This window comes from Pezoporus occidentalis, unplaced genomic scaffold, assembly GCF_034315485.1.
Source record: "Pezoporus occidentalis ecotype Australia unplaced genomic scaffold, CSIRO_AGI_Poc_V1 ctg29, whole genome shotgun sequence".
NCBI lineage: Eukaryota > Metazoa > Chordata > Aves > Psittaciformes > Psittacidae > Pezoporus > Pezoporus occidentalis.
In genome coordinates this window covers 2,138,303-2,150,753 of record NW_026914829.1, presented here as the reverse complement: position 1 = coordinate 2,150,753, position 12,451 = coordinate 2,138,303, and the positions used below count along the sequence as shown (strand labels likewise).

Sequence of the window (12,451 nt, the reverse complement as noted above, 5' to 3'; positions counted from 1 at the left end):
AAGAACACATTTGTGTGGATTTGTCCACTCAGCTCCTCAAAAATGTCCACCTCAGAAAGTCCGGTAATTTTTTAGAATATTTTTTTTTCTGTCCAAGCAGTAGCATATTAGCTAACACACTTGAAATGTATCTGTACATCATTTGCTCAAAATAATACAAAACAACTCATCGGAAATGCATTTTCATGATAATGAGTTATAGTAAACTGATTTTTTTCCCACTTAAAAATACATTAAAAATCAAATTGTGTAGCTATAATGTTAAAATACTAATAAAACATCTCTACAGAAAGATCCACTGCCATATTAATAGTAAGGAAATCTCAGGTTTTGCTAGAAAAAAGGTAGTGATATTTGTAAGCATATGCATATTGTGCTCTCTGCAACTGATGCAAAGGTCTCCAGTCTCCCAAATGCAACAGCATTTAAATGAGCAAATATTTTTATGCATTTTTGCATAACATTAGCACAAGAGGGGTTATCAGATGTGTACTGTATACATCCATACTGTCAACTTAATTCACTCGGTTTCGTGCTGGTTGTGTAGACTCCATCTTAGGCAAGCTGAGGGCATGACAGCTGAAGGCTGAAGCTGCAGTCTGAAGTGAATATAATAATTTCCTCAACGGGAAAAACCAGAGGTGGAACAATGTGTGTTACTGCTCTTAATCTACAGACAGTATAAACTTATGCCAAAGCACTTATTCTGGGAATGAAAGCTCACTTTCTAGTACATATAACTAATAAGTATAATATCAAGTTTAAAGTCTCTTCATTAAAATTTCCAATAGAAGTCCCAATTATTTGAATGCACAGAAGAAATTACACTCTTCAGAAGTTTGTGGTTTTGCGTAGAAACAGGACTAGTTCATTGGAATCACTACTGGAATCTGACTAAATAAGCACTGCCACTAATTTTGTGCTTAGTTACTGCACTCTTTTTACAAAGCTGCACCATCAAATGTTTGTGGCAGGAGAATTCTTTCACAATCACACTGATTTAATGTATTTTTTAATTCATACAAGATTAAAAACCTATTGAGACACATTTTTACAAACAACAAGCATCTGTTTATTGTAATAGAGCTCAGGTAGTCAGCAGGGAGGTTTTAAGTTGTACAACATATTGGTCAGAGGTATTTCTATCACTATGTTTTCACACAAGCTATAATGGAGGAGGAATGCTGGTATGTAACTTTTATCAGCACATGATTTAGTAAGAGAACTGCCAGCATAGCCATATAAAAAGGTCACTACAGCATGAAAGCATAAACGAGACTGAGTACTGTTTACGATTCTATGATTCTATGGCACATGCCATTCATTCATAATCGGCTTACAACTACAGCTCCTTCAGTTCTTCCTTACATTTTTTAAGAAATTGCCTCTGTTAACACGGCATCTATAAAATAGTCTTAAAGAAATGGCAGCAAGGTATGCCACCCTTTCTCCACTTGATTTTCCAAAGTTAACAGATTTGAATTAGCACTAACTGAAAAAAATGCAAAAATAAGTTTCCCAAGTCTCTGTAGACAAAATAAAGATGTACACAATTATATATAGAAGACAAAGATACAAGACACAAAGATACACAATTGTAGAAAATTAATATAATTAATTTAATTGCATAGTGTGTGAAGACAAAAATTTAAAAATCAGAAATCATGAGGAACAGGCAGAAAATAAGAACTAGATGGGAGAGAACTGTTAGTTTTACAACTTAGAAAAGCAAGCATTTTCCAAGTTGCATTAGGTCAGTGGGTCCAAGTTTATTACAGCATTTATTGTGGCCCCAGTCCAGACTGAACTCTATGGGAATCTTTCCATTGACTTCAATACACTTTGGATCAACAACTATGCTGTCATGTCTTATATCATTTTTGTCAACTGGGAATAACCAAGTAGTTCAGACTAGTCTGCCTGACGTTTCAGAAGTTGTAATTACTTGTTCTTTTACAGCACCATTCTCATATTTTTCTTCTTAATAGCAATTAACTGCTGAAAATGTAGTATGGAATGAATTTAGCTAAAATAACTTGTCAGTCAGAACAAAGAAGATAACCTAGGTTGTAAGCAAAGTCTGTTAAAAAGGCACGCACCTGAAGTGGATCTAAAAGTTATAATTCACAGGAAAACCTGAATTCAGTCTAAAAAAATGTGGTTGAGCTTAAAGAAAGTACTGTGTAACAACTATTGAAAGCATTGTGCTGTCAAAACTGTCATCTCCCCCTTCCTCAAGTGGGAACAAGACTAACATCTGACATCTGTTATAGTAGCTCTAGCGATTAGAAAGTCATCAACAAGACTCTGCCCTGTCTATTCCAACAACTCAATAATTAGAAGAAGAAATAGAGAAACAATCATTAAAAAACTAATTCAACTAAGCTAATCTATTCGTAAAGAAATAATGAGGTATGGCATATGCCTACCAGTCTTACTGCATCATGTGTTTAGGTAGGGAAAAACACCTCATCTGAATAACCATTTTACTTTATACATAAATGTATTTAAAGGTCAAAGTCTGACTTTTCAACAAAGAAATAAGGTATTCTTTTGAGAACCACAAGACATTACTTGCAAAGCAAATACTATTTCTTACTTCTCTTATGATTGTAACGCTGACACCTTTGAAAAGCAGGCCATCAGAGTTCACAGTTCAGCTGCTACTACTGAGGCATCTCAGACTAGTGGAAAAGCATGAATTTTTTTGAAGCTGAATAACAGCTTTCCTCCTAAACAGGCTAGCATAGCTCTGACACTCCACTGTCTATTGCAAAGATTTTGACTGTGACTTTCCTTTCATGAATTGTTCAAAACAGTTATGAAGTTTTCCATTATTCACAGCCCCATCCTATTCCACAGGCAGCTGACTACTTTTCCACTCATATGGCCTACTTAACCAAGTTAAATATACAGAAATCATGTTAAAATTACTTTACCATTCTGCTGTAGACTCTAAGGGGTACTTGAACACCTTAAAATTTGCACATCTCATCTAACTGTACTAGATAATCTTATCAAAGATGTTACTCTTTCCACACCATTCATTCATTTCACATTTTTCACTCAAATATGAGTGATTGTGGTGTTATTTCTCTCCTTGGTGATTTTCATGAGAATATACACGTGCCTAGAGGCATGAAAGGAGGTAACTAATGTGAAAGAAATGGTTTTGCAGCAGGTAAATAGAGGCAAAGTAGAATTTTTCAAAATTTCTTTCATTCTCAAAATATTTTCTCATTTACATATCAGTTTATGAAATGACAGCGATATGTGTAAAGCTGTAGTGAAGAAGAAGAAAGTTCATTAGAATTAGCCACACTTTCATTTTAATAATTATTTCCTATATTATTATTATGACTGGCTGCCAGGCATTTGTTCTGAGAACATCTCTAAGGAACATTGTCATTATACAGATAACAGAGTTGCTAGTAACTCTGTGCTTTGTGTCTGTTTTTTTCATTGTCTGTCTATACAAAGAAAGACAAGAGAGGAAACAGGGAACTCCAGACTATTTAACAAGCCATCTTGCCTCAACATGTTGCACTCTAAGGGTTCCACTAAAGCCAATTTTTTTTGTACAGAAGAGCTCTGGGAAACTGTACAATAATGGAGAGGGGGGAATATTACATGGCTCACAGGGAAAAAATACCAAACAAACAAAAACTTTTGTTATGTATATTACCATATAACTAAGTCAAGAATTTTCTTTCCTTGGTTTCTGTTTCTATTAATCTCAGAATGGCCATAGATATGGTAGAATTACATTAGGTTTAGGTTTGCTTTCCAAACATAGAGGGTTTCTGGCTATACCACTTTTATGTTCTATTCTAAAGATTTCTGCTTTATGAAGAAAAATACAGCAACTTCTGCTGAGATTTCTATACCCTTAGTGTACCTTGAACACATTTCAAAAATAATTCTGCCATATTACCCTAGCATAAAACACACATATTTTACAGAACGCATTGATCTAGACCTGGCATTCCGGATGCGGTTATATAATATCAACAGACAAACCAGGAGTACAGGTATAACAGCAGGAGTCAGGTCAGAAGCCGGAAGCCATGCTATGCTGCTATCACTGGCAGAAACAAGGCCACATGAGGTCTTGTGATGTGACCTAAATACTAAGGGCAAACTCTACCACATGAAGTGTTTACAGCTGTGTTTCTGAAAAATATGATTCCTGGAGAGAGAACACGAGCAGTTGCAAATGTTCAGATATATTACTTGTGGCAAAACAGCATATGCTAGGCCTAGAAGAGTGCTATTAATGTCCTGCCAGCTTCACCCACAAGCACCGACTGCAAAGTTCCCATCTGTATGATTGTAAACACAAGAAGTCAAACACAGCTTCCACTGAAATCAACCTCTGACAAAATGCTAACTACGTTAAAAAAGACAGCCAGTCAAAAATTAAGCTAAATAAATCTTGACTGGTTCTATCATTTAGATAGTTGTCCCCTCAAAAAAAAGTATTTATTAAAGCAGCCTGTCATCAGTAAGATAGATGACTAGCCATTAAACTACTCAAGTAACAGCACTGCCTATTTTTGCCATCACTAAAATGAGCTTGATTACTAGTTCTATTAAATACTATCTAAATTATTCTGCCCATGCTGTCAAACATTATTCTTACACACAGTGGGTAGGATTGGGATGGTCTGGCTAACTTAAGTTCCAAATAGCACTATTGAGGGAAAATAACCACATCACTTGGAATTATTTACTTAAGCTTTACAACCTACTTTTTCCTGTTCATAAATCTGGGGATTAATAAGAGTAATAATATACCAGCAAGTATGTTGTCCAGAAAATAACCACAGCTCTCAGAGGCCAAAGGCAATGGGAGTTCAGTTCAGCTGCACTCTCCATCCTAGGCAGTTGCCTCTTAGATGTTGTCTCAAGATGCATTCATTTCGCAAGCACACTCTTTCTATTTGCTAACACAAGAGCAATTGTAAGATGGCTAGTTTTATAAAGACCAAGTTAGACATAGTCTAATTTATTAACACTAATGTGGCTGAATGGAAGAAATAAAAACTGTTTGCACATATGTTTGTATAGGTGGGGTATCCATGAAACCTGCTGAGCCGTCCTAGGGACACAGCTGCATCTGGCTGGTTAACTATATGGAGTCATACAGTTCAAGGCCTTTCTTGGGCTTAGGCAACCTATTTGGCTATCACAGGTAGGGCTCAGCAGAGTTTAGCCCTTCTTTCCCAAATCAGTGCCCTGACTACTAGGGTATGGCACCAGAGAAAATCACACTGAACTGCACAGAAGAGGAGCAGAGAGGATGCCCTTACTCATTATACATCAAATACACATTGGAGGAACAACAGAAACAACAAAAGCAATAAACTGCACAAGAGATCCCTCAGAGCCCCCACATCCAGCTCACTTTCCATCGGATGAAAGTGAACTACCCTCCACTTGAACAGGGTACCCACGTATCCCATGGCTGAGGATAGCTTTGATTATACACAACCACAAGCACACACTTTAACACAACTGCTGCACAGAAATGCCCTTTGCTCCTCCTCCAGGCTCTAAATAGATGGGAGCACCATGTTTGCACATACAGTCTGGTGCTACACCAGCAATACAGGCAGATGAGCAGGTATAACTAGGTGTCTTACATTTCCTACTGGTTACCTTAAGGCAATTTTCTGATCAGCATGTGTAGACTTCCTCCTCTTCAAAAGAAATTCCACTGATTACAAATGAATCATATAGCGCAATATGGCTTGCCATGTTAGGATTGTGTAAATCTTTTGTTGTTGTATTATATATTGAAAGTTTTCCTTTATATTATTTTATGGTTATTTTAAAAGACTTCTTAGTGATTTTAATGCCTTAAGTCTGCCACTTAATTTGGCTCTAAAGCAAAAGTATGGGATTTAAGTGATGAGTTTACACTGCTGTTACAAATGTCATATCGTGAAGCATTTATATTAATTTTAAAGAAAAATATATTTCTTTAGTAGTTATAGTTCAGCCTTCACCAAAGCTTCTAGATCGAAAAGACAGCTTTTAAAGTATCAAATACTTAGCATTCCCTACATCAGGAATTACTTCTTCTTGTTTTCTAGATTATTAAAAAAAAAAAAAACAAAAGTAAAAATCACCATGACTAGATAACATTTTTTCTAAAAATGAAAACAGACAAAACAAGGCTAGAGACAATAACAGAAGTCTTGTTATTATCCCAACACATTTCTTATGGTGTACTACCTAACTATATACAAAATCCTATTGACTTTTATTTCATGGGGTTTAATGAAGATTCACTTTCAGTTTTTCTTACATCTGAAGATACCATAGACTGTAAAAGGTTAATACATCTCACAGTTATTTGTGGCAGCAAAAGAAGAAAAATAAAGCCAACTGACCAATTATGTGTGTTCTTCACTTAAGCCAGCCAAGTGGAAAGAAAGTCTCTTGGGAATGATTGCCCAGTGTTTTGCAGTCTACTCAGAGTGTTTTATGAGATTTTGGGGAATACACACAAAAAATTAAATTAAAGAGCTTGGGAATTTTTCAGCTGGAAGTGTTATTTCCATCTCTCAGTTATCACAACTCTCTACTGGATTTCAGTACCATATAACACATACTGCCTCTCTTTATGTTCAATACCACAAAAAAATCTGAATGTATAAAGCTGTATCTCATCTTCCAAATTAAAATGTAATTCAGAATATAATTCATCTGCAAGGCAGTGTTCTACCAACTGAGCTTCATTTACTGCTCTTGACCTACAGAATTACTGATGGTTTGAAGACAGCTGGCTCTCCCTCAACACTCAAATCTTTCAGCTATTTCTACAGATATTTGGACTCACCAGCTATTTCTACATATAGCTTGGTTCTCCTGCTTCAAGTAAAGTCTGGTGGCCTTACAGAGCCAAACAAGGAAGTAAGGAGGACAAAGTCTAGTTATCACATATAAAGAGGAGGAAAAATGAGCTGCCCTGAGGAGTTGCCCAAACACCAGTAGGGCAACAATGTCTTTGGAAACAAGCAAAACTTAAAATGCATCAGCATGTTTCCCAGCTAAGCAAGAACAGAGATACAGATAGCATGAACAGTGTAACAAGATGCCAAGAAGTAAAAGGCCAATAAAACTGTACAATGGAGAGGGGAATGTAGACAGGGAAAAAAGTAAACTTTAAAAATGCAATCAACAATTATATGAAAGGACATATACAGTGTTGCAGAAATGAAAGCTGCAAACACCCAGAATCTTTCCTTGTGTAAGTAACTGTCAATATCTAACCATACCATCCTGTCAATAGGAAAGAAGTCAATAATGAGAAAATCTTATAACATATACACAACTTCTTTTGATTCTCCTTCCCATCCCTCTGGGAGCAGGGGGAAAGAAGAGAGGGAGGGAGGGAGTGGCTGCACGGTTCTGAGTTACCAGCTGGGCTTAAACCACAGGAGGTACATAATAGCAATATAGTTAAGTATCTTTTAAGGCATTTTTGACTTTAAAGCTTGTTTCTTTCTTTTACTAAATCCAAATTTAAAGATGAGCTCCAGAAAATAAAAAAGCACTTTTACAAAAATGGACATATCAAACAATTCAAATCAACATGGATGAAACATGAAGTATAACATCCATTAACTAAAAAAAATACCCAAACCAAACCAATCAGTAGTATATCAGGACATGACAGCAATTTAATCACTTACGGGCTCCCCCCGATGTCCTTCTAGGCCTGGAGATCCAGGCTGTCCGACTTCTCCCTTTGAAATAAAAGGGACTGTTAAATACAATATTTAAAAAAAAAAAAAGCATAAAATATTTCAAATAGCAAATTATTATTTTCAATATAAGTAAAATGCAAAAGCAATACACATGATCAAGGCTTCGTCAACAAACATCTCTTAAGAACAGTTTCAAGCACAGTAAGAAGTGGTGTCAATCTCGTATTCCCTCATGCTGTGGACAGACAGCTCTCAAAACAGTTTGCAAAAAGAAATGAGAGACAATTGTCTTTTGAACCAGAGCAGCAACTACTGGTTGAAGAAGCATATAAAATAGTAATAAACTGCCATTTCTAATTGTTAGTAGAACTAATGGTCTGAAAATTATTTCAAAGCAGTATCCAGCAGTACCAGATATGATCAAATCTTTATGTCCTTACTCAAAATATGTATGATACAAAATATGTATGACATCAAAAATACCTTGAAAAATTGAAGAATAATTCCAGTAATAAAATAACATAAAACAAATGCAAATAAAATATAATCTGGTAATAATTAACTTAAAATTGCAAAAAACGGACTTGACGTAACAATGGGTAGCATCTGGGTTTCAAGCCATGCTTTTTTCCCCACATTCTTTCCCAGAATTAATATTGTAAGAAAACAGGAAAGCTCCAGCAGAAATTTCCTTCAAAGAGAGCCTGTTTGTTACTGCTTTGAATTTGATTACAGACTCAGTATGAAGCAATGTTTTATAGCAAGCAGATGTTGAAGCCAAGCTGACAAAATGTTTGAGTGAAGAATATGGCTTTTGTTAACTATTGTATCAGAAAATGAATAAAAACTAATGAGTATATTTTTGTACTACAGTAATTAAGGGAATAGTCAAAAAAATATCTTCCAGTTTAAATGTACACAGGTTCACACAACTAATATACTGAATTATCTGCATATTCTTTACAAACATAAAAACCAAATCAAAATATTTTCCGAATTCATGCTTTGTCAATATAATACTTCACTCTAAAGGGCCAGCAGTGATAGATAAAAATTTATGTTAAACAACTGCAACTATTACCCATCCATGTTATCAAATACCAGAGAGGAAAAAAATGTAATGTGTAACTATTTTATACTTTCTATAACACCAGAAAAGGAATTTCTCCATGAACTTCACAGAGATATCTGTGTGTAGTTATACATATATGTTGAAAATAAGGCCGCATTCATCTAAAATAAATTCAGCTAGGTAACTAAGGTCCTATCAGAACTAAGTCTAGTTAAGACAATTGATGAAAGCTTGTTTCAGCTGACCAGCCAGCAGGAGCTCAGTTTCATTGCCTGGACACAGACATTTGATCACATTTGAGATACATAAGGGTGTCTTGTGTGAGTGTGAGGCACTGGCCTTCCATGGGACTTACACAGCACCTTTACAATGTTTTGGACACTGATGCATCTCAAATGCACTGAATGCTTTTCTGCAGGCAACTAAACTAGTACCTACAAGTCTGCCTTCTTTGAGCTGAATTGCTCTGAAGACTCCCCTGGCATTACTGGTTAAGCCATGACTGACTTCAGTGGCAACACAGGTGACTACTACAACCATAGACATAAACTTAGCCGAGTGTTTTAAGAATGTCTGTTAAATTCTCTTTGCCTGACATATTTGCAAGTATCAGAGATACATGCTTTTGCAGATATGTATTAATAATGACAAATTGTAGGCAAGTACTAATGGGATTTGAAGATCAAAATGAAATTAATGTAGAAGTATCTACAACTAAACCAAGTAAGAAATATAGAAAAAATCCTTGCATGGCATAGAAATAATCTGCTGTTGATTGCCGATGTTAACCACAGAAATGAGCAATAAGAAAATATTTCTTTTCCACAATTAGTATTTACAACTTCTTTTAGTAGTGTATTTTAAGGGTATAAACTTCTGGGCAGTTGAAAAAAAAACCAAAAAAAACCAAAAAAAGCCCAAACAAACACCACCCCCCCAAAAAAAACAAAAAACACCACAAAAACAAAAACCCTAAAACAACAACAACAAAAAAAACTGAACACAAAACAAAGAAACAAAACTACACCAATTTCTCATGAAATAGATTTATTCCATTACCTATTATTACAGTGTCATTAGGCCTTCCAAAGAGAACAAATAGGAAATACTGAGTTTACCTACCATAAAAGTTGTTTCATATGCTCTTTTAAAAATCTATTATTTTAGATGTATTCTCCTAAATAATACATTTTTGAATTGCAGGATGCTTAGTTATACATTGAAGTTGGGCAACTTTTAGGATAACAGTGCTGTAGCTTTATGTGTGAGTGATAACTCCCCCATTTAACTTCAAATTAAGATGACTACACGTACTTTTCTACCCGAAGTCGTTTAGAGATCCATTAGGGATCTAAGAACCTATTACAGTGAACAGGGGCTTGATCTAGTTACCTAATCACAAATACCTGGTCCTGTGTAGGTGATGTAAGGCAGCCAAGGCTTCTACATCTGGTATGTAGGTGCCACCTACAGGAGACCTGTGTCTTCCTGAAATAAAACTTACAGGTCACTGGGGTACCCAAAACCAGCAAATAGGACTGCAAACTTATGAGTTGATCTCATAAAAGTTATAACAGGTAACAATCAGCAGCCGAATTACTTTTACTAATGATCTTACTAATTCTATAATTTACTTCAGAGGTTCTATTTATTGTACTTCTAAGAGCTTGATTCAGTTTTCAACACAGACATGTACATCCATTTTCTGCTGCAAATAAGGATGAAATATTTTTCACCATGAAGACAGTCAAGGACAGAACAAACTGCCCAGCTGTTTAGTCTTCATCCTTGGATGTTCTCCAGAAACAGCTGAGCAACCTCATATGGATTCAGCACTGTCCCATTTGTGAGCACAAGGCTGGTCCAGGAGATGTCCCAAACAATTTCCCCTCCAGCCTGAGCAAGCCTGGGATCCTGCTGGATCCACCTTGTTGGCAGCTGCTGCCTGGAAGGGTTTAGGTCTCTCACACATCTTGTGTCACATCTCCCTGCTGCAGCAGGTGTCACAGATAACCCATTGTATTTCCAACTGCTCTAGACAAGCATGGTCACAAAATGGAAGACCCAGATCTCCAACTACAGTAAATAGGAATTTAGATAAATGCACTTGCAGTTTTAGACAACAAAGGAATATTACTCTTGAGCAGCCCCAGATTACTACATTTTTATTATTAAGAAAAATATTATAGGAACAAAGCAGCTGTTAAAAAGCTTCTTTAGATCAATTCAACCTAACATTTGCATCACATATTAATAATCTTTTTCCTATGAACTTAACTTAAACTGGTACTGCTAAAATCCATCTTTTCACCAATTAGAACACTGCACACAACAACTGGGTAAACAAAACATCCAGTAAGCTCACAGACTGCAATACATTATGGAAATATTAGATACTGTAGTCTTTTTTGCAGTAGACATATACCTAGTCCACTTGAAAAACTGTTCAAATTAAATACAAAAGGCACTGCACACTGAAGAGAATACAAACATAAACACGAATCCAGTCCTGAAGGTGTTTTCTCCTAAGTTTCACCCAGCTCCCTTTAAAAGTAATAATAATATTTGATTACTTCCTTCTTAACTGTACACAACAGTTATGTTCTGAAGGGAATGCTTATATATAAATCTTATTAACATTCGCAGAATTAGAGAAACACAAACAGGGTAAGGGAGACAAAGTATAAACAATCTCTGATGATCATTAATGCACTCTTAATAAAAGCTTTGCCCCTGCTCACAAGCCAACTGAAATCAATGAAGTCTGCCCACTGACCACAGTAAATTTTGACATTTCCCAGTAACTCACATTATTTTAATTTCCAGTACTTCTCCACAGAATAACCTGCGTGTATTTAGACCAACAGCAAAGCAACTGAAGACTTCGGCAAGATACAAATATACATTTGTACATACCTTGAAACCGGGACTTCCTGGTAATCCATCTTTCCCACTTCTGCCAGGATCTCCCTGTGGAAACGGTTAACAGTCATCAGCAGGTGAATTAACAAGCAAAAGTAAAGGCAAGCTGTCTTCACATAACTTACAGATCTCCCAGGCATTCCTGGAAACCCCATATCACCCTTCTCTCCTTTTGAACCCTGAGAAATAAAAAAGCAAAAAAAAAAGAAACAAAAAGAACAAAGTAACTACTGCTGTAAACTCAGTATATTTAACCTATCATTCATGTATGTTATTTCTAATTTTGAAAATGTATGGAAGATCTGTTTCTTTCTAACACAGCCAGTGGTCAATTAATAACTAACCTCCATTACAGAAACATACATATGATCTAAAATACAGTAATGTGAACAAGAAGCCTCTTCCAAATTGCTTAAAACTCTAAATACATGAAGAAAATATAGGGATAGGTGAAAATGTAACTGTTAACACTGGATGACAAAAATATGCTCTCTGAAATATAAATATTTACATACAAGCACACACTGGTTTATATGAACTATGGATTAAACCAACATCTCTCTTCCAGGCTGCTATCAGCCTCATTCCATTCATGTGTTCCTCTCTCCTTACTCCTCTCCCTCTCCCCTGTTTGGTTGTATTGTTAATGTTCATTCCTGTGTATTAAAAAGCACAGCCTTCTTTAAGATATAATTTTTACTTATACCCCATATTAAAGACAGATATATATTTAAAACAT

The 12,451-nt window shown here is 35.7% G+C and overlaps 1 protein-coding gene across 1 annotated transcript in view; it reads right to left on the bottom strand.

The window, feature by feature from the left end:
• Positions 1-12,451, bottom strand: part of COL21A1 (collagen type XXI alpha 1 chain) — a 107,620-nt gene that overhangs the window by 30,463 nt on the left and 64,706 nt on the right. The window contains exons 15-17 of the mRNA XM_062626143.1: positions 11,838-11,891; positions 11,707-11,760; positions 7,704-7,757 (exon numbers count right to left, since the gene is read on the bottom strand). Coding sequence (XP_062482127.1) covers positions 7,704-7,757; positions 11,707-11,760; positions 11,838-11,891 — 162 coding nt within the window. The remainder of the gene's footprint in view (positions 1-7,703; positions 7,758-11,706; positions 11,761-11,837; positions 11,892-12,451) is intronic.